This window comes from Aulostomus chinensis, chromosome 11, assembly GCF_037954235.1.
Source record: "Aulostomus chinensis isolate RoL2024-O1b breed Wild chromosome 11, RoL_Achi_v1.0, whole genome shotgun sequence".
NCBI classification, from domain to species: domain Eukaryota; kingdom Metazoa; phylum Chordata; class Actinopteri; order Syngnathiformes; family Aulostomidae; genus Aulostomus; species Aulostomus chinensis.
Genome location: NC_141330.1, coordinates 11,255,001 through 11,278,816, shown reverse-complemented (window position 1 = coordinate 11,278,816; position 23,816 = coordinate 11,255,001). Strand labels below are relative to the sequence as shown.

Here is a 23,816-nt window from a genome sequence, read left to right as displayed (position 1 = left end):
GTAGAAAATGAGTGAAACACACATACACACACACTGTACTCACAGCTATAATAGTAGTGGTGCCCTGGCAGAAACTCAAATCCCAGAGAGAAGGGGGTGAATCTTTGGATCTTCTCAGAGAAGCGTACTGGTCCAAACTGAGCGTAGGGGGTGTTACATTCCCACCGTTTGATGGCCCCCCTCGTCTCCACACAACCCTGGAAGGATGCCTCTGTGGTCAGGTAGAGGGCCAGTGTCTCTGGCTGCCCGGGGCCCAGGGTGCCCTTGTTGGGGTAATGGGGACAGTAGATATCCAGGTAGTCGTTCAGATTCACCTGGATGGACAGATCTCCCGCTGTTAATCTAGAAGGAAGAAGGACAATGACATAAATATTTCAGCCAACGTTTACAAGACTAATCCATGATTGAGGGGGGGAGGAGAGGAGGTAATTAAGCAGCAGAGACAGACACCGAGAGAAGACAGATAACAGGTATCCCATGACTCCTTAGTGCCTGGAGGGAGCGTGGATCACTCCAGTTGGTAGCCACAAAACAATTACAACACTGAGATGCGCAATTTATTTTAAATGAATGTTTCGGGATTTAAAATATTACAATGATACTACTGACGTGGGAATTATCAGACCAGCGAGGGAGAGGTGCTGAGATACAGAGAGAAAAATTCCTCCAATGCTAATTAAGACCACGAGGGGAGTTTGGTGTAAAATAAACTTGACACCCTCTGTTTTCCTCTCTTCCACTGCACAGTACAGATATGCATGGGCGTGCACAAACATATGCAGACATGAATGCACATGCACGTCTTCCGTCAAGGTTGGCTGGCTTTAGGCATAACAACAACTCTGGACAAGACAGCATCATTAGAACAGAAGAGCTGCATAATGCATGTTGCTTTACACTGTGGATTCTGGCTTCCTGTCAGCCACATTATAAAGAGTTACCCATGTACAAGCTAATACGACTGAGAAAGATTGAATGAAGAAGCAAGTGGATGTAGGGCACAGTAAGGGAGGTAAATTTAATGTGAAAGAATCATAAGGCTTTGTGTGAAGCGTAACAGCATGAAAAGAGAACGGGGAGACGACGAATGAAGAGAGAAATGTGTCAAACGGTGAGAGAGAATATGAGTGATGGAGTTGATGGGGCCCAGAAATAAAAACAGAAGGCCGAGATAAAGTTGGCCGGCGCAGACAGATGGAACAGAAAGATGAATAAGGAAGCCAAAATAAGAGGGAAGATGGATGAACAGGTGAAAAAATAGTGAAGTAAGGAGGAAAAGAAAGTTAAGCGTTTTAATTAGTGACCCCAGAGAGTCTAAGTGCAGCAGACACAGAAAAGGAGAACAACGAAGTGGAAGAAGAGAGGAGACAAGACTTTAATTGGTCTCCTCTTCGTGGAGTGCAGACAGGAAAAAAAAGGGGGGGGGCAGGAAGTGGATTGGGCAGAAGGTGCAGGTCTGTCAGTAGGAGTCTTTATAGAGGGGTGACAGAGCGAAGGAGAGCGGGAAAAGGGGTGCTGGGAGTCACTGAGGGGGAACATGGGAGGGAAAAAGAGCGTGGAATGGGGAGAGCGAGGGTTGTGAACAACAGAAGTCTTGAGAAATGTCGAAAAACAAAGAGGAGAAGAATAGATGTGAGGAAGAACGAGTGAAGAGGAGGGCCGGACCGATGAGACTTTAAAACAGATAGACGTGGCAGGAAGCTGGGTGTTTGGAGGAGTCAACCGTGAAGCACAACAAAAATAAAATTCAGAACCTGCTGGAGACCCTGGAGGCGGGTCTGACCAAAGCTGCTTCCTGTTCAATAGCCACCAGGCAGAATTGGCAATCTATCAGCGGGACAGGACACCATCGATAAGAATCCCTCACTGAGGACACATACACACACTCACAGGCAGGATATTGATCCAGGGATTGTGAGTGTGTGTGTGTGTGTGTGTGTGTGTGTACGTATGCGTATGTGTCCTCAGTGCCCACATCCGATAGCTCTATTACCTGTGTGCGCTAATTACAGCCGAACAATAGCACTTGAGAGAACAAAAAGAGATAGTGCTTTCCCTCAATTCACCTACACACACACACACACACACACACACACACACACACGCACACACACACACACACACACACACACGCTACCTGTGGTGCATTCTAAGGCCACTCTCACTGAGGCAGGAAAACTGTTGATGTAGGTGCACTGGCTGAGAAAGTGTGTGTGTGGACTTGTGTGTTGTAATAGTCGTGTGCTGTATCAACATGCTGCAACCCCCTTCTATACATGTCAGTCACCTCCTGTGCTGCTCAGGTTCTTTTTCTTCCACCCAACCCCCAACCTGCATTCCTCCACACCTCTTCCTCTCCCTCCTTCTTTTCAATCTCCTGCTTCATTTTTGCCTACTTTAGATGTCAAACCCTCATCAAACATATTTTGCTTCAGAGGCTGCATCCTCTCATGCTCTCCAACCTATTTTTGACTCCTCTCTATCCTACATTACTCTCCTTTTCCTCCCACAAGCCTCTAACTTTGGCCTGTGCCATATGCACACCAGCAATTACAGAGACGGTGTGCTCTGGTGATGTCAAACTGTCAGCCATCTTTCTCTCCTCTTTGCATCTTTCCTCCTCTCTGGCCCTGGTAGGCTTATGGGTATTGGGTATACGCCCTAATTACACTCAGCATCCTCCCATCCTGCCAGCCACCATGCAGCAGATTGGTGACAGCACAGGGGCATCATGGGAGCACAAAGGAGCTGTTGGTGTCAAAAAACAGAGCTATGCGACTCCAGCCTATCAGTGAGGATTCCTCTGGAAGTGAAGGAGATGATTGGTTCGGTCCTGGTGCTGGAGCTGGGAGGAGTGGCACACTCACACACAGACACACACACACACACACACACACACAGACACACACACACACAAACACACACACTCTTGTAATCATGTGCATTTATGTGAATGTGCACACAGACACACACACACACACGAAAGTACTTGGGAATAAAACATGCACTATCCGTCATGCCAGAGGGTGAGCAGTGACACCCTTCTGAGGGCTGGCGCAAGCTCTCCTCTTAATAGAGAAAAATCTCACCAGGGAGGCAAATCAAAAATAACATGCTGTGATCTGAGATGGAAAAACTAAGAAAGGCAACATAATTTTTATAATTACAGGAAATAAGAATCAAAATAAAAAATTGAACATCACTGATACCCTCCCTATGTGTGTTCCTGTGCATGCACGCGCGCGCGCGCGCACACACACACACACACACACACAGAAGCACATATAGTGTGTGTGTGTGTGTGTCATTATGATGAAATGCAGGGGCTTGACTGTGGCAGAGACCTTTGATCCTTTAATATGAGAGAATAATTAAAGGGGCAACAATCCCACAACACGGCCTCAGGAATACAGAACAGATACTCGATAATGCACAGCAGCTGCATGCTACGCATACTGAATACACTGGGGCACTTAAACGCAAGCACACAAACATGAGGACTCAAAATATTCCACTACAATGAAAAGGGCTTACACTGAACTATGTAACCGTCTCACATTGAACTATTTTATTAAACACCTTCATGCTTGCTATGCTGAAAATCCCGCAGTTTCAGGTGGAGATGATGGAGGGCTGGAAGAGCTTGGTGGCGCCGCTGTTCTTCTGTGGTCATTCACTGCAGAATGGCTGTCAACTCTGGCCACTGTGCTGACCAGGCACAGCACGCCGGTTATCCTGCCATGACTGAGCATGGCATGATGCAGCTTTTGTAGGTCTCTGGTGAACTAAGAGGTGTTTTTTTTGGGCACACCGGATGAGTGAGAATAACCACATAATAACCTGAGTAGATTTCAGCGTTGCCATTAATCTGAATAAAACAACAAGAAGTCTTCATTGAGAATGATTTGTGCTGTCCTGGGATGGTCTGAGACGGCTCAAATTTGAACCCAGAACCTTGCAGTAAGTTTACTGACAAATTAACCAGTGTTTACTTTGTGTAGACAGCATGATTGGTAGATGTACTCGTAGAAGCGGGTTCAAAGCGTGTACAGCTCCGTTGATGTGCAGAGCAGCATGGATTTAGGCCCTTGAATTAGTGCCACTTACCAAACCATCTTAGCCATACTGAACCATTCCAATGTACAAAACTTTGTGATTAACTGCACCACAAATTAAATGGGACATGCAAATATGCCTTTGTAGAATGATGTCACTGTGGAGCCAATTACCAGGAACAGCAGCCAAATAAACCAGCAAGCGCTCACTGCATCTCAAAGTGCCACCTCTCGTGAGGGCCTGAAGATAAAGTCAATACTTAACCTGAAAACTTTGTCTTTCAGGTACTCACAAATAAATATCTTGAGCTTATTTCCTTTCTAGATTTCCTCTTTATGACACTAGAAGGCAGAAATTTTCCAGCTATTTTTTTTCTAGCTTAAAGCGAATGGCGACTAGCAGCTGACACCAGCTATGGCAACAAAACCTCAGCAAAAGTGCTCAAACATGTTCGTTTACAAACTCTCAAGGGTATCGTCGGGTAAAACCAGCACATTCTTTCATCCAGCCCTATGCTCAGTAATCAACAAACCTTTTTATTTTATGCTAAACACAAACTATGCCACGATGCCATTCATCTGTGAAAACTTGAATGGAAATTACGGTTAAGTCTCACTTAAATTTTGCTACACCACTTTCTGCATTAAGTAACCAAGAATCTGGTTGACACAGGCCAGCTGTAAAGGGTAAAACCACCCTAAGGCCAACAATGACTTTCTCCCACACATAACATATTTTCATGTTTAAAAAATAATCAAAAAATGTGATTTTGCACAATAGAACAAAACCAGACTTGGAAAAGCCATTTTTAGGAAATTCAGCGGTGAGCAGTGGAGAGAAACTGATGGAAAATATAACAGAAGTTGATGACAAAAGACCCTGAAGATACTGCCGGAGAATAAAAGGGACCATGCAGAGAACTTAAGAGAGAGAGCATTCTTCAGTGGCCTCCTGCTCCACAGGCTATTCTACCTTCAGAGGATAAAAGAAAGAAGCAGCAGCACACAACCATACAGCTACACCTGTGAGACCAAGATCAGGGAAAATGGGCATTCTGAACCATATCCAAGATTCTTTCACAGAGTTAACCTTTTGTTAGCTTTTTTAAACCACTTCCTCTCTCCTACTACAATGTTTTTCTGCGGATGTATAAAAGACCAGGATCAGGACAACCCCCCTCCCCCTTGCTCAGCTGTGCCCCCCACCCTCACCCACACAGAGTCCTGTTGTGACCAGAGCCCAAACACCAGTGTTGTGTCTAACCTGGTGCTTATTCCCCTCAACGCGCATAAACAAGAAATTCACCCCCCACCTCTGACCATCTGGGGCCCCCCCACTGCCATGGCTGCCAGCCGGTTAAAAAAAAAAACACCCCTAAATCCCCCCAGTTACCCTCCTGCCTCACACCCTCTAGACTCTCTGGACGCTACTTAGATTCGCGGTGTCGTCAAACTGTGGCCAGAGACGGTGATCAAGTGCTGACTTAGAGAGACGAAAGAGGGTCTTAAGGAGGACAAGCTGTTGCTCTTATCTTCTCTTTCCTGTTTGGTATTCCTACGCATCATCGTGTGCGTGCGTGTGTGTGTGTGCGTGTGTGTGTTTCTGTCAAGGTCAGTAGGAAACATGCATCTCCCCTACACCCACACTTTACCTTACTATTACATGTCAAATGTGGTTAACAACTAAACACACACACACACACACACACACACACACACACACACACACACACACACACACACACACACACACACACACACACACTACAACCATATTTTTTGAGTTATGCATCTATTTAAGTCTGTAACGTTTGCAAGTTCTGGACAAAGTTGCATTTTAATTAATTAATTAAGGCTTCTGTCCTGATTAAAATAGATGAACAGTACTAGCTGGTACTAGTAAAAGACGAGTACAGCATTTATTAGTATGAAGCTGGTGTTTAAATGCTGGTGACTACGTGTGTTTTGAATGCTTGTGTGAGTGTGTATAACCTAGATAAAATGATTGGTTGCACCTCTCTTCCCCTGGAGGCTCCATTAAATGACCAGAAGGCATGAAGCATCAGACCACTCCACTCCTCATTCAAATTGTGCAGATCAGCAGGCTGCCTCATGGACCCACACAGCTGCTCAATTTACAGATACATAAAGACCATGGAGAGACACACACACACACACACACATAAACACACACACACACACACACACACATACACACACACACAGAGTTGTGATCACTTCAGAAGGTACTGCTTGCCTATTACTCCTTGCGAACTGTTAGCCAAACTTCAACATCAATTTAACCTTCAATCACATTTTCCCCTTCATTTCAATGAGTTACGAGATGGAGACTTTCTTGTAGTCCCAACAGTGAAGAGCATTTTGATTCCCTCCTATTTTCATGATACCAGATACTGGAGATATCCCCCCCTACCGAAGTCTGGAGATTTAGGTAGGTGCTTGAATAGCGGCAACAAACTCACACCCCTTACATTATGTCAAGGACATGTCTGACCATAAATGATGCTTACCCCAAATTTAAGCCTATAGTAAAAGTGAACCAGAGACACTAAAAAAAAATCCTTTGTAACACAGACAGTCCCAACAGACAGATGAATCATGTCCTAATAAAAGACTGGGTCTGTTTATGGCAAACATCAACAAAATCAAAAGAGTTTTCTTTGGTGAGTGTGGGCGAGCCGTTGTAAAGCATGAGTTGCTACAGGTGCAGCACTTCTCTATGTCATGGGCCAGCCTTTGAATTGGTTCTGCAGTGAAGGGTTTTGTTTAAAAAAGTCCTCAGTCTCTTTGAGTGAAGCATTAAGAGACTGAAGTGTGAGTCTATGCTGTGGGTTGTCTGATAAAACTCAAAGAAAATAAAGGCAATAATAAATAATAAAAAAGACCAAGTAATTCTAAAAATGCTGCTAAAAAAGTATAAACGCCACTGCTTTATTGTGAGGAAATGCTCTATAAATATGTTGGATCCCTTTTTTTTTGCATATAATTTTGTCCAATGGCACAGTGACACACAGACAACAGGCATTTTAACGACACAAGAAGTGTTTACTTTTGGCTCATGCATGGCCTACAATTTAGCTTTGGTCCTGTAAGAAAAAGAGTTTAGCACCTGTGGTCTACATCTTCTGAAATATGAGTAATACAAATACACACACCAGCACTTTTATTCCCAGAGTGTGATTTTTTTCTTCCTGTTACGTCCTACGCCTATTCTCATGTGAGCGTGTGTTATGTGTCCATTCTGTGCAACTAAGGATCACAACAGGATGTAAAAGCTCTGGCCATCAGAGCTGAGGAAAAAGGTATGATTCAGGCCCACAGGACGCATCAGTATGGGAAGCAATCCATCGGAACTATTCTGATACGGCTGCAGGTCTCCAGAAGCCATTATCCCCCCTGTGTCATGCATATGCTGTGCTCCATGTGTGGTCCAGTCTGATGCAAGAATAAGCCTTCCAGTTACTTTTCTGGGAGGTATGAAATTAGACTGTCCATGATATAAGTGGACGAGAGTACAGTCTCATCTTCATATTGTTTTCACCTTCTTACTTTGCGACTGCATCTTGACATGTTGCCTCGCGGTGCCCACCAGCACAGCAGTGGCTAAGAGTGCGGCTGCTTGACTTGACTCATCTACGCTGATTGGAAGTGGCCACACGGACGGCGCTAGGAATAAAAGAAGAAAGAAATGTTCCAGATCTCACACAGAGAGGCGTGACAGAAAAAGAGAATGCAGCAAAAAAGTGTGCATAGGTCAGAGCAGGGTGCATGTATGGCGAAGGCGCGTGAGGGGGTAAATAAGGTCAGACGTGCCGTTGCCAGGACAACAACCAATCCACAGCTGGGATTGGTGCCAAGCCAAAGTCCCACCCATCCATCCATCTTTTTTCTGCAGCCCTCTGTCGGACAGCCCAAACCTCAGAGTAATGAGCGCTCTCCATGTTTCTGCAGTCTAAATGGAGCTGCTGTATAAATACAGGGCTGATCTGAACAGGTGCCAGGTAACATAAAACTAAATAAAGCTACAGTACCTCACTGCTCAGACACTGACAAAGATGGAGGGGTTGAGGAAGACGCTGTCAGCTAAGATGGGTGGACACAAAAAGCCATGATTCAAACTATTTATGAAATCTATCAAAATATATTGATGCTCCCTGCTGAAGTGTCGGCTGAGTTGATCCACTGAGTCAACGTCATTTGTCTCGTGCTTATGCGCTAACTTTGATGTTTTGGGCCTTCATCTTTGCACTCAATATCATAGCAGACAAGTAACATGGACAAATGATATAAACTTTGAAAAAGAGAACACATAAATAAGTTGATCATGTAAAATTCATGGCAGTGGGGGAAGTGATGTCCACTTGGGAATTTTTCTTCTATTGATTTAAAAATAACCCCGCAGGAAATATGCAAACAACTACTACTGCTAAATGCAACCAAATATGCTGTAATAGCTGGTATATTCCAGCGATTAAACAATGACATGATTGAAAGACAAATAATCAGGAACACTTTCCAATTAATTTAATCGTACCATTTTTCTGCAACGAGAGATATTGAGCAGTATTGGAAGCCATCTTGACCTCTGCACCTTTAATGATTTTTTTTTTTTAATAGATTTTCAGATGAGCAGATGTTTATCTAAATCTGTATGTCTTAAACTCTTTCAAACGATTAACCCTACAAAAACTGCCAATTGAAATTCTGGCAAAGAGCTCATTTTTTCTGCAGAGTCTTTACAAGGATACAATCAGTAAAAGTGCATTTACCACAAGAGTTTTTCTATACGTCTACAGGATTACTTCAAGGTCTACCACAAGTATAGGATTGTAGACCTCTTCTTTTAGTATAGCGTACAGTATGGTACTGGTCCTATGCTATTCTCTTTATTTTACTTAACTACATTTTTGTGTGTTCAATATACATTACACAGACTAAAAAGCTTTGGGTCATGTTACTTTGCTAACATTTGTGTTTTCTTCTCATGGATGAGGAATGGACAGCACCTAATTTGCAGCCGGGAGAAGTACTGTGCAGCAGCTCAACTTCATACGTATTCCTTGAAGTCCTACATGAGGGGTCCTTTGGAATTGTGGCCAAGTGCAAAAGTCTGACAACGATGAAGATCTTTAAAGAGTACGTATATCATCTGCATGACACTACTGAGCAGGAGATGTCCATGCTACAGACGATCAGCAGCCCAGATCCAAACTGCTGTAATGTCATCGAGTTCATTGAGCACGTTATGAGGGATACACATTTGGCGTTTAAGATGCTGGACAAGAGTCTCTATCAACTGATGGTACAAAGAAACTGCAACCTGTCTCTGCGTGACATCCGGCCCATCGGCAAGCATTTGTTGGTGGCCTTGGATGCTCTCAAAGGTGTTGGTGTCATACATGCACACATCAAACCAGACAGTATAATGCTGGTCAATAACCTGGACCAGCCCTTCAAGGTCAAGTTGATTGGACTGAATGTGATGGAATTGCCAGGCATGGAGATCCTTCCCTCTCTGCCAGAGATGCCAGACATACAGATCCTTCCATCTCTGCCATTGATAGAGGATCTCAGATCCTTCCATCTCTGCCATAGATAGAAGATCTCAGATCCTTCCCTCTCTGCCATAGATAGAGGATCTCAGATCCTTCCATCTCTGCCATTGATAGAGGATCTCAGATCCTTCCCTCTCTGCCATAGATAGAGGATCTCAGATCCTTCCCTCTCTGCCATTGATAGAGGATCTCAGATCCTTCCATCTCTGCCATAGATAGAGGATCTCAGATCCTTCCCTCTCTGCCATAGATAGAGGATTTAAGATCCTTCCCTCTCTGCCATTGATAGAGGATCTCAGATCCTTCCATCTCTGCCATAGATAGAGGATCTCAGATCCTTCCATCTCTGCCATAGATAGAGGATCTCAGATCCTTCCCTCTCTGCCAGAGATAGAGGATCTCAGATCCTTCCATCTCTGCCATAGATAGAGGATCTCAGATCCTTCCATCTCTGCCATAGATAGAGGATCTGAGATACTTCCCTCTCTGCCATTGATAGAGGATCTCAGATCCTTCCATCTCTGCCATAGATAGAGGATCTCAGATCCTTCCCTCTCTGCCATAGATAGAGGATCTCAGATCCTTCCCTCTCTGCCATAGATAGAGGATCTCAGATCCTTCCCTCTCTGCCAGAGATGCTGGGTCTTTAAAAATTTCTCTCTCTGCCAGCAATGCTGAGCATTCATACAAGGGGTCTTCAGATACTAAGGTAGCTCAAATCACAGAGCTAATTGAAGTTGTTAGCTCTTGTTCCACCAGAGCCATCTGTCCATCCATCCATCTATCCATCCATGCATCTACCCCAGCGGCTTTCAGGCGAGAGGCGGGGTTCACCCTGGACAGGTCACCAGTCCATCACAGGGCCAACACAGACAGACATACAACCATTCACTCTCACAGTCACACCTACAGTCAATTTAGAGTATCAGTCAGCCTCGTCCCCTCTTGATGTCTTTGGACTGTGGGAGGAAGCTGGAGTACCAGAGAGAACCCACACAGGAACAGGGAGAACATGGAGACTCACACAGAAAGATCCTGTGCCTGAGCCGGGACCCAAACCCGGAACCTTTTACACCACCGTGCCGCATTCCACCACAGCAGTTTTAGGAATTCACAGATTCTCTAAGAGCACCACTGCAGACGTAAGATCAGAAGAGTATCCAGGACATTTGTGAGTGATGTTTTTTTGCTATTCCCCAAAGTCACTTTACATTAAAACAGGGGGGAAAATGAGAGGCAGAAAACAAAACCTGGGGGGATAAATATTTATATAGCACCTTTGTAACAGGGGTGAGGGTGCACACACAGATGATGGAGGGTGCAATGCAAGGTGTCTCCCACTCTTGAGGGGACACTGTGCCAAAGTGCGACATCAGCAACAGTTAAAGTCAGCACATCCAACAATAAAAGCCTAAGTTTGAAATACGGAGTCAGAAGTGAAACCGGACCAGATGAAATTGATAGAAGTAATATTTTGTTTTACAAGTCTTTGCAATTTAAGTGTAAAGTGATTATAATAAAAAGAGTTACACGTGAACTTCTGAACTTCAGAGATCTTTGTTGCACATACGGACATACGTCTTTGATAAGCACCAAACTAAATACACACCATTAGATATTCATATTCTGTTAATTTAATTACCCATATCATTTGTTTTCTCTTGTGTTAAACAATTTTGGAACCCAACGGTTGGAAAATAATACGACCTGACACATCAAAGTCATCCAATCATACTGTGATGTCATTACTGCTGCTACATGAAATGGCACTATTATGACTACATGATCCGCCCCTTTATCTAATTAGTGCCTGTTGCTTAAGAGGTGGGATTACGGGTTGTGTGATGTCATCATCACTGACACCGGAATTCTGATCACCTAACCTAAGATTCCCCTGAAGACATAATAACAGTCAGAATTGGATCAAGTAAAAAGAGCTCTTGATAATGTGAAGGTCGTAGCTGGATAGGCAGAAAACACTATTCACGCCCAAGAGTGTGTACCCTTTGTATTTTCTTGCCGCGTACGGTATTCGGTGATGCCGGCACGTACTTCGAACACATGCACATGCAAAACAATGACATAAAACTCATGCGTCTTTAATGAAAACTTATGGTGGAGAGGAAGAAAATGGCCAAAGCACTGCTTCATTTCAGAAAGGTGACATTGAAAGTTTTATTTTAAAATATGCTCAAGCATGTTTCCATGCAAGAAGGGCTTCAATTCCAGGAATACCATGACACTGCAGTGCACTACATATTCCCAAACTGAACATTTTTTGGAAAATAATGGTACATCGGTATGAAGCAATAAAGCTAAGGTTAATTTCATTACTCCTTGCATTTGTTGCTGTTGTGTCATATTGATGTTGCAACCAAATAAACACATCTGATTGGCTGTGTGTCACTTGCAGGATGCTCCATGATTACACACAAACCTGCCCTAGGACAGCCAACATTTCTTAATTATTTAAATGAAGGCGAGGGGAAGATGAAGAGGAAGATTTGGAGTTAAGCAGTAAATAGAGCAGTCTTGCCTCTTCCAGTTCCTTCGACTTGTGGGGAACTTATTTAAAACTTCTATAGCTGCTTTCACTCCCATCTGCTTTCTCTCAACCCATCTCCAGTCTCATTTCCTTCCGCTGTCAGTGTGCCTGCACCTTCTCATCCTCTCTTTCCTTCATCGCCTCTTCCACCACCATTTCACCCATTTCGCCCTCCTCCCTCTCGGTCTCTCTGTTTATCTAAGCACTTTCACGGTCACTGCTTTGGAATCCCAGGAGTCTAAACTGCCCCCTTCCCTCTCCCTCCGTTGCAGCAGCAGCAGCAGCAACAGCAGCAGCAGATTCGTGCTTCTCTCTCCGTCTCCATCTTTCCCCGTCACAACGGTTAAGATTCATATCGCTCTATGCATCGGGGGATATGGAAGGTCCCCCTCATCTCCCCCTCAAGGCAGCCAGCTTTGTCCTGTTCTGGTCACGCACAGCTGCCCACACGCCCCGCCCGGCCCTCACACACACACACACACACACACACACACACGACTAAACAGATCAGCAAAGTTAGACATAAAATAATTTAATCATTTAACAAAATTCCAAAAAAATCTATTGCATTCCAAGGCTCTAAGAGCTATGTTCTACTTCGAGGCCGGATGCCCCTGCATTTCTTAGAAAGGCAAGTTCAGTTCTACAACGCTGTGATGAAGGGTTTAGACAATACGAAGGAAGGAGGGGGAGTGGATTTAGGAGCAGAGGGGAAGGAAGCGGTGAGGGTCAAGAGGAGAGGTACAGACACCAGTCTCTAGTAGGGCTAACAACAGCCTGTCGCTGGATGAGGATTATTTGATTAATTTGGGATTAAAAAATGACTGGATACTTCTTTAAAGTAAAGAACAAAAAATGACCCAAAACTACAAGATTAACACACGGGAGGTACAGAATGTTTTTCTTCACAATTTCTTAAGTGGAAATCCACTTCAAAAAAATCAGCAAACGCCACAAAAACATGAAATGAAAAAAAAAAAAGACTTGACAAGTTATGCAGAATCTACCTTTTATCATTGCTCAGAACAGGTTTTGTGTCCTGGAAGGAAACCAATCAACCTCGAAACATGTACAAAAAAAATGTGAGTAAGGGATTTTGTGTCTTTCATGACTTGGCATGTCACTGGTTGTATTTTTAGCAGAGCACACAGATTAATTCTGCAATCATAAACATTGGGGCGTCCACTCTAGTGTTTTGAACAGCGTGCGGCATACAAGAACTCCATTTCCAGCTGAATAGGGGAGCAATGAGATTCATGAGTTCTCCTGCTACAAGGCCACAGCTATGGAGATTTGGGACAAGGCTATTTCCCCTCTTCCATTCAGCACAAAACACCACCACTGCTCAGGATGCTCTCAGACTGTGAATTACAACCACCTGATCTTTTCTGACGAATATAACAAAACATATGGCGACAGACGGCGAGTCATGGAAAATGTCACTTTATACAAACACATGAAGAAGACAAAGGCTGTGGCTTGAGGTGGATTTGAATTGAAAGACAAAGAAGAAATTCAAACTATGTAGCCAAAAGGGAAGGTGAGTTTACAGTTTTCCAGTATGTCCAGGATTTAAATTCCTGCTCTGAATGCTATTGTGTTAGCATAGCACGGTTGGTACAAGTGACCTTTACATTTTACAAAATCTACTAGTGGGTTAGTGGACAGCACATACCTCCACCAATGTGACCTCAGCTAAACCCGAAATAATTATAGACACAATTAAAAAAAAAAAAAAAAAAAAAAAAGCGTTTAGACACAGATCTGCTGTCAAAATTTTGTTCCTTTGGCCGATGCTACACCACACCGTCAAGATTGATGAAAATTCCTCAAAGCCTCAGAGTGGTTGTGCGATCCTGCTCAATAAGTCAGACGACAAACAGCACGGACAACATCTTTGACGGAGGGAACACCGTGTTTTATGAGTTTTGGTCAACATTTTTTTGATACCTGAATATCATATGGTTCTTTAAATTATTTTCTAATGGCGATTACTGATTATTTCAACAAAATGAAAATAAAATTAAAAATCGTATTATTTTTTTTAAAATTTGCAACTCCTTCGCATTTTCACACAGTTGAAGCAATTTCATAATGCGTGATGCAATTCTTACAAAAAAAATGTCATTTTATAGTTTCATCATGTTTGCAATTTTTCCCATTCAAAGCAGCTTCACAATTTTAAAAACATAATCATACAAATAATATATTATATATTAGCGTAAATCGCTCAGTGTTAGGTATCAAAGTTGGACACCCAGCAACCCTAAACTACACTGAGAGTTTTTTATTTATTTTTTTTTTAAAGTAGTTCCATATAGCGGAGAGAGAACATCAACTGCAGGTGTTCTGAGGGGAAAAAAATTCTACTTTCCTTGAACTCAAAAATATTAATAAAAGAAGATTGAAACAAAATGTTGGGAGAGAAAAAGGGGAGGAAGGGCAGAAAAAGAAGGAAAAATGAAAAATAGCAGCCAGAAGACAGGGATCAAGCTGCACATTACTGCACGCCTGAAAATCATGTGGTCCTTGTTACTGCAACTAAAATAACACATCCAAGTATGTACGTGCTCTCTCTCTCTTTTTTCACTCTCTCTCTCACACGCACACACACACACACACACACACCAAAGCCATATCTCATCATCTTACTGTAAGTCTCAAGCAGATCTGAGAGCAGGCAGGAAGCCACTGATACGTCATTCTATTCATATTTTCGACTGTCAGTTTACAACATGAATAACCTGCTTACTAAACACACATGTAGCAGAAAGCAGCGTCAAAATGCTGTGTGATTCACAACCTGGTTCTCCCCAAAGTCTCAACAGACGCGCGTGTGTGCGTGTGTGTGTGTGTATGTGTATAGGAAGGGCACTGGTACCATTGATGTGTGTGTAACACACCTGTATACGAGCACGCGTCACAGAGTGTGTATGTGTGGGAGCCCTGGTGTATGGAGGGAGCGCTGCTGTTGGAGAAGGGGTTTCGCTCCTCACGCCTGTGTGACAGTGATAGTAATACCAGCTGACATCCTTTCTTCCCTCTTTCCCTCTAGCCTCATCCCTCTATCCCAAGGGGCCTTCCGGAGCTGTTTTGGGAGCTGAAATCTGTTGACTCTTTTTCTACTATCCTCTCCTTAACGCATTCTCCATCCCTCGCTGCCTCCACTGCAGGTCTAATGTTTTTACCATCTCTGGGGGCTGACGAGAAAAAGAAAGAGAGGGAGTGTGTATATTCATATCTGTGTGTGTGTGTGTGTGTGTGTGTATATGTGTGTATGTGGCATGAGGGTACCAGCATAGAGAGGAATGTGTATATTTCTCATATCAATTGGGGCTGGAAAGTAGGCTGCCATTCTTCTGGGAGGCAATACCAAAATAATATTAGTTTTTATTCCACCACGGAAAAGTCGCCAAAACTATACAACACATTGAAAATATCTGCTTAATGTAACATTTGGAGTGTGATCCATCTGCTCTCAGGGCTGCGGGATAAAAGAGGCTATTTTACAGATGGATGCAGCGCTGCCAAGAGGTGTTACTCTAATCTTTTTTGTACCAATAAGTGACAATGGAGGAATCATTTGGAAACTAGAATCACAGCAGCTTAAATCAACATTTGTGCACACGAACATGAAGGTTCTACGAATGCACACTATCAGATTCTTTGCCAATATTTGATGATTTTACAAATGATTTGGCAGGTAGCAGATATTTCCTGATGCCAATATTATCAGGATAAAACAATTTTACATGATAATTACATTTATTCATACTGAAAAGCACATTTAAACAAGTTGAACACTTGAAAACGCCCATTGCTTATTCTTGCTTCATCATAAACGACGACAATGAGCAAAAATGCAGAAAATAATTTGGATTTTTGATCAGACATATACAAAATATCAGAACTATCTGTAGATACCACTGATCTGCGGATATAATTGTGCAACCCTGAATGGTTCTGTTCTAGCTGAACACGGGAGTCAGACTTTCCAAGATAAACACTGAGATCACAGTTCAAAATGGCTGCTTGGGTGTGAGCGATTTTTACGTCTTAATTGTGTCAAGCACTGTTCACCTTCCATATAGACACGTCGCTACATTTGTATAAATACCGTGTTAAGTATTAACTGTATCGCAAACAGCTGAGTCATCAACAATGTGTGGGGGTTTTTCTGGTTGGTTTTCCTCACTTCAACTGGAAGGCGGTCAGCTCAGGTGTGATGTAACTCCCAAGCCCAAGTTCTGGGTAAAACTAACAAGGCATAAAAAGACTGACTGTTTTTGGTCTGTGGAAGCTAGTATTATTCTCTCAAGGTGTTACTGAATATCACGGAATAACCAATACACCAGTGTTTTTGTGAAACTTTACGATGACACTTTAAAGTTTGACATCTGATCATTATTAGCGTGTTAACTCTGGCCTAAAATGTGTTTTGTTTGGTCAGCGACCTTCTCCTTAGATCACCAGAATTTTCATCATCCTCTCATCCGAGTGACCATTCGTACCAAATGTGAGGAAATGACCTCACATAACTGAGACATATGTTAACAAGAGCGGGACGTACAGACACCTGAACACATAATGCCTCTGGCCACAGCTGTGGCCAGCACAGAGACATACAAACACACGCTAAACACACACGCACACACGTTCATACGACAGCTTGTAAATGCCGACTTATAACTTCCCAAGACACAAGGATTTTAAATAAGGCGATCTCATAGCAAATAATAGTCAACAAATAAAAAGTAATAAGCTGGCAGGACGGCAGCTTGCTGAAGGAAAAAAAGGGAATATTTGGAGAGTTTAGTCTCCTTTTCATATAAAAAGCAGCATAAAAGAAGTGTTTCATTTCCGCTGCTGAATTCAGACCTTTAATAGAAGTCATACGATTTCATTAAATGCAGGAAAACTTTGGATAGTTCATTACGGATTTCAATCCCAGAACACCCGACCCTGTTAGAATTAGAGGTCACGTCATGCACATGTACAATATCACATCTTAAAAACAAAAAGTTAATCCAGGTTTCCTCAGTTGTTACTAAATCCCAAAGATGCTGCACAGGAGAGTAAGACTTGTAGAGACCGGAACCTGCCACAAACCCCCGTTGCAACTGTAACTGAGTTTCCGTTTAATTGTCAAGCGAAATCATAGCAAACAGTGGAAATGTCACAAAAAAAGGAAAGTTAACAGTAACTGGTTTGAAATGGGGCGGCACGGTGGTGCAGTGGTGAGCACTGTCCCCTCACAGCAAGAAGATTCCGGATTCAAGCCCCGGCTAGGGCACAGGGTTTTCTGTGTGAGTCTGCATGTTCTCCCTGTTCCTGTGTGGGTTCTCTCTGGTACTCCAGCTTCCTCCCACAGTCCAAAGACATCAAGAGAGGACGAGGCTGATTGATACTCTAAATTGACCGTAGGTGTGACTGTGAGTGTGAATGGTTGTCTGTCTCTATGTGTTGGCCCTGTGATGGACTGGTGACCTGTTCAGGGTGAACCCCGCCTCTGGATGGATGGTCTGAAATGTATAAAACGGCTATGTAACATTACCAGAAGATGGTGGTATAGGCGACATTACATCTGGCAATAACAGAGTAAAAGAACAGCAAAAATAACATCTCCAGGAAGTCCCATCAGTTGGACGGGCTGTGATTGTTGTTGTATGCCATCCAGAGACAAGGCAAAGTTTGGGAAGAGTTTGTTAGATTATTTTGAAAAAGAAGCTGAAATCTCTGTTTGTGCGCATTTGTTCATTTTGAACTTTTTAGTGAAGTTGGTGTGTGTGTTTTTTTCTTTTAATTTTGTTGTTTCTTTCAACTTATTTCCATTGCAACACTTCAAAATGAAAATATGTTGATGGAACCTGTCCCCACAAGCTTCATCAAGTTTTATCATCAAAAAACAGTTTGAGATATCGAAAGTCAAGCACTTTGAGTTCTCAGAGAATAAAGTCACTTGCAAAGCACAAGATAAAACACGAGCAATATTTGTTCGAAAATACATACTGCAGTGTCCTTAAACACCTCAGAGGGGTTGAGGTGCAGCACTAAACATGTCTGATGGTCCTTCTGGCACTGAGGACCTTGTATAGTACAAAAATCCAGGTTCCTGCTGCAGCTTTTTGCTCTGCCTGGGTCAATACTAATTCAATTTCTGTTCCAGGGAATTCCCAGGTTGCCTCTTGGCAGGATTTCTGAGCTGAGTTGAGGAGCGTTGCACGAGTGTGTAAGGTTGTGTGTGTGTGTGTGTGTGTGTGTGTGAAAATAAAATGCACAGTGGCTGATCAACAAACCGATTTTTTGGTAACGCTTAAGCTGACAGCTTTTCCCACATTTTTTAGTTTACATGTTCTCACGCCACAATTTAATTGCCGTTTTGTGTGTCACAGAAATACACAGTCGGCTTGACACCTACAACAATGCCAGCTCATTGTGTGCCACGAATGAATGCACTCCAGCTCGCTGCTCACCAACAGCCCTCAATCACCATAACCTCCCTTACTCACACACAAACGGCTCAGCAACCATTTTGTGCCAAAGCTAGCTTGCACTGTGCCAACCGACAGGCAGAAAAACACTCAGATTCATTTCGTTCTTCAGAATGTGATGACATTCTTTCAATATCATGGTTTAATGTTGATAAATGTGTAAATGGAAACTAACAGGAGCGTAATTGGGGAAGATATTGGTCCATATGCAGTTGGAAGATAATATCTGATCGTTAAACTGGTGCTGATTTACTAAATATCTGGACCCAGAGGAGACAGCAGCCAGCTTTTCAGGCTCTGGTGGTTACATACAAGTCATTCTTTTCAACACAATGCGCTCCAGTCTGCGTGCGTAAATATACCTCTACATATCTCAGCAAAGGCGTTGCTCTCAGATAGACAAGCGCACTAAAACAGTGAAAAGCAAATAGCAAAAGATGTTTTGCAATCCAATGTGCAGGCCACGCCTTCCAAATAATTGGACCAGCAAGCATACCTTTCCACCCCCCTTCGTCACATCTAAAACCAACTAACAAGTGGAAACAAAACAATGACCTATTTAGAAGAGAGTCGGACACAGTGGTGGGTTAATGTTTTCGTCCCGAAGTCACATACACCACAAGCAGGAATCGAGGATTTTTTTTCCCCCTCAATGCCACTTTCACTCCTTGCTGTGAGACGAAGAGAAGTCTGAGAACTGGTATCAATCAAAACCACGAGTGGCATAACAAGGCTGGACATCTTGGTGCATTTCTGGCTTTTGTTATTCCACAAGTCAACTGTATCCCTCTCAATGTCTTCACGGAAACTAACACTTCCCTTCGACACAGGCCGGCTGCTCATTTCCAAAAAGCTCTCACACATACATACACATACCTTTGACAGAGCTATTGTTCGAATAAAATTCACTGAACTGACAACAATGGTGCAAAAATGTCAATTCACAAGAGTGCAAATCAATCCTTTGCATTGTTTTCCTGACAGAGATGAAGACTACTTCAGTTAACTCCTCCAATGATAATACACTCAACACCACAAACAGACAGACAGAGACCATTCACAAGACAGATAAGCTACACAATCCCAAACACATCTCAGACTATAGCCGAGCAGCTCAGCAGACAATAGGCATTGACGGCAACAGACGTGGTAAAGGAGACGGACATTGATACGGCAACATGACAGATGAGGAGAGGGAGAGATTGCTTTGTTAGCCAGACGGGGAATAAAGTGGTAATTACCTCACTGTGGGTTTGTTGATTATAGTTCAGCCAGGTTCTCCATGTTAATCATTTACCAGGGGAAGACACAGATTAGTAGAGAGACAGACACACAGAGAGGATATTCATCTGCACACACACACACACACACACACACACACACACACACAAGAGGAGACACAGGTGGACTGGCGAGTGAAGAAATTATATAGAAAATATATGAACAAATTAGTCTGGAAGTGCAATCATCTCCCCTGACAGGACACATTACAAACACAGCTTTCATTTAACTGTATGCTTATCTGCATGCCCAAGGCCACAGATGTGTGTATGTGTATGTGTGTGTGTGTGTGCATGAAGGTATGCAGAATATGATTTAGGTTGGTATTTAAACTACATCATTCATGAGTGCACACGGAGAGAGAGATGATGCATAAACTGATGGGATGATTACACAGGAGACACGTGAAGGGTGCTTTTAATAAAGATACAGAAAAGCGATACAAACATCCTCATGCAGCATTTCAACATGCTTGACTGGCCTGGAGTTTGCTTTGTCAGACGAGGAGAGAGAGGAAGAGTGAGAGAGAGAAAGAGAGAAAGAGTTAAAAAGAAGAAAAGAAGAGAAAGAGAGAGTTCAGAGGTGTCTGGTCTGGTGTTGTTTTGAATTTAAGGAGACCATAGTTGTTGAGAGAGTTCACTGAGAGGACATCGGTGAGAGAAATTGGCTCCAATATTCCAATTGTGCAGTATCTCTCTGTGTGTAAATGTGCCCAATTAAAAGCCCGCTGATCCAATGCTCTGCAGTACTAAAAGGCAGGAACTGGCGAAAAGAGGAAACAAGGAGCTGAAGTTTGAGCGGAGAACCAGAGAAACTGTTGGGGAAAGTTTTCCACACGGCATGGCGGATAAGCAACAGTAGAGTTGTGAGAGCCAAGGGTAAGTCAGAGGACGAGGAAATGGAGAAGCTGATTACAGTTCAGGTAGGGGTTCATTTTGTTACAGATGGAGATGGATAAATGCCTTGCAAAAAAAAAAAAAATCATTTGTGAAGTAAAGTAAAACTTCTTGACAGATTCTGAGCGAGTTTATGAATTTAGCAGAAGACGCGGAGACTGGTGCACCAGCAGATAGTCTGGTCAACTGGACCAACAGGTTTTAAAGCCCAGGACGGTACACAAGAGGGGGCTGAATAAACCAATAAACCAACCTGAGTTTGTGGCTCAGCGGGGAGCTGAGATATACCATCAGCACTAAGAACACACACTCAGGTTTAGACACTGTGGTTATAATATTTACTAACCTTTAACTGCTCCAGGAAGTAAAAAAAAAGATTCTCTTCTAATAAGGAACTATTGCTCTGAGAGAAACACAGTTATAAAATTGACAGTGATCGTAAACCCAGTTCATAAAATCATAAAAGAGGTCCATGGAGCCACTTGAGCCCCACGATGAAAGACGCTAGCATATCTGGTTCTGCTGTGTTCCACACTAACCCCGCAGACAGTCTATCACTTTCATTTCAGAGCTTCATTTTTCAATCTGGAGGGTGCTAAACGTGTGCCAGCGAAAGGGTTTCTCTGAGCCTTTGTTACAGACATATTAGGCAGTGAAGAACAGAGCAACAAGGCCCTTCAGTCTCCACTTCACTGCCCTCGCCTCATTAAAACCATAAATCTAGATGTTGAAGGAAAGGTGACGGCCAAAGACGGTCCATCTTCTGTCATCTGTATTAAGAGGAGCTGCTTTGCTAACCATCTACAGCGGTGTTAAATATGAGCCGGGCATTCAATTTAACGTCTGTAACTTTTACAGTGTCAGAGATGGTCGGTATAAGGAAGGCAGGTGTAAAAAATTTTAAAATGACAGCTCATACAAGTCTTCAAACATTTACAATGAAAGGTTGAAACAAAAGGAGAGGAGCAAAGGAAAAACATCCTACAGCTGGAGGAGTTCTGAGGATCTCCACCAAGGCCGATGTTAAAAGGCTGTTTTTCACTGTGCTGAATGCATCTGCCCCCAAATTTATACTCCACCCTTCCACATGACCTTCTCGTTTCAGCATGCCTGCAGCCCTCCTTGCCAGAGGTAAATAAATGCTACTGAGAATATTTTTGTGTACTCCGCTATTGGGCATGGAAGCTACAGTTGCTAAAATGATGTTATATGAACATAAACAAAAAGCCAAATGAGGTCAGTTTGTGAAAGAGGGTGCCCTCTGTGACATCATCAAACTCAGTCCTGCACCACTGTGTTGAATTTCTCTCCCCTCAGCAGACGGCGGACCTCGAGACAATGTGGCTGCCTGGTGGCTAATAGAAAATATGATATGGGAAACTGAGTGAAGCTCAACTAATCACACCACCAATATCCATCACTGGACAGGAGGGAGTCATGAAAGATAAAGATGGTGAAGGAAGTGGGAGCGCAGACAAAAATGAAGAAGAGAGAAGGGAGGTAATGAAGAGTGAGGTGAGGAGAGGGGAAGTGAGGAGAGGAGAGGTGAGGAGAAGAGAGGAGAGGAGACGAGAGGAGAAATTAAAGTGAGTTGCAGTCTTAAACCCAGGGGACACTGGACTGGGTGCAGCAGCACGCCTCCGTTGATAGCTTTGTGATTGGGTGGTGTTGCTGATGAGAGTGATTCTCTGCCACAGTGGGTTTCCCTCCGGCATGTTGCTGATAGCATTGCGATTGTGTGGTGTTGCAGCTGACTGTGTGGCCCTGGCAAAGGCTGTGACCATTCATCCCTGAATCTCTGGGGGGGGTGGGTGGGTTGCGGGGGGGAGCAAGAAGATGCTTCCTAATCCGCAAAATGTTCCTCCACACCACATTTCTGTTAGATCCCAATTACAGGACAAGGTTTTACCCGCCTGGATACAAACTAGGGATGAGTCCTTCACACCTGACAAAGGAGCCCTTTGTGGATCCACAAAACAAGACAAAAATGCAAGGTTGTGCAGCTTAAAGAGTGTTTGGGGGAAAGTCTTTAAATAAGCGGGATGTAGTGGACATGTTATTTTGGCCATTGGTCCAACTGGCCCCGCAGGCCCCCCCATCTCAACCCTTCAATTAGCTAGAATGGAACACCTGGATCAGCAGGTGCGCCAACTCTGCCTGGCTAATAGCCGCAATCAAGCCATTACACACCCACAAACACCTTCCCATTATAACCAACTACATTTCACTTATGCACAGCAGCACTTTGATATACGCCTGTGTGCTCAGAACACTGTCTAGGGCGCAGTTCAGAAGTAACCATCACTCCTGCTATTGTTTAAGTAGCGTAACTAACTCCAGGGGCACTGGACAGGTGAGGTCAGAGCTCAGAAACATAAGTGAGCTCCGGGGTGTGTCTTATCATCAGAGTTAATGCTTATTTAAGTAAATACATGCGCGGTAGCTCTTGGGTTGGTGTATGTTCTAAGTACCTGCCTCTTCAATTAACACAAGAACATGATGTGCTGCATTGCATGAATTCCTTTAGCTTACCACAACCTGACTCATTCAGCGTTGTGCAACTGCATGGTGGAGCAAGTTCAGACCAGCTGCATTTGTCATGTGCAAAGCAGATAGAAACATTTGCTCCTTCACATAAAACCTTAATTTAGCCCTTAATGTGCAAGAGCACAGAGGGAAAGAAAGAAAAACACGTATTTCTCCTGGAGAGGAGAATCATTAAACAGAGTTTCCTCACCTGGTGTTTGTAGAATTCCAATAAACGATGTGTCTTTTAGCCACAGCAGCTGAGATTATATGTAAAAGGAATATTGTGGCTTTCCAAGCAGGCAGAGCCCCGGGTGTCCATGTCGGGGAGCCCATCCTGGGCGCCGCAAGGGGCCACTGAGAGATTCTGCACTGGCTAAGAGGGAGGGGTGCTGCGCAAATCAGGTTAAGAGACGCACTCGACACAGAGAGAACAACTTTTCCCG

The 23,816-nt window shown here is 43.4% G+C and overlaps 1 protein-coding gene across 2 annotated transcripts in view; it reads right to left on the bottom strand.

Moving 5' to 3' along the window:
• Positions 1-23,816, bottom strand: part of efna4 (ephrin A4) — a 36,647-nt gene that overhangs the window by 12,511 nt on the left and 320 nt on the right. For both annotated transcript variants that reach the window (XR_015118542.1, XM_086218424.1), the window contains exons 1-2: positions 23,582-23,816; positions 44-342 (exon numbers count right to left, since the gene is read on the bottom strand). The exon at positions 23,582-23,816 is cut by the window's right edge and continues 320 nt beyond it. Coding sequence is in view for 1 of the 2 variants with exons in the window: in XM_086218424.1 (XP_086074550.1) it covers positions 44-342; positions 23,582-23,706 (424 nt within the window). In the remaining variant the exon portion in view is untranslated. The remainder of the gene's footprint in view (positions 1-43; positions 343-23,581) is intronic.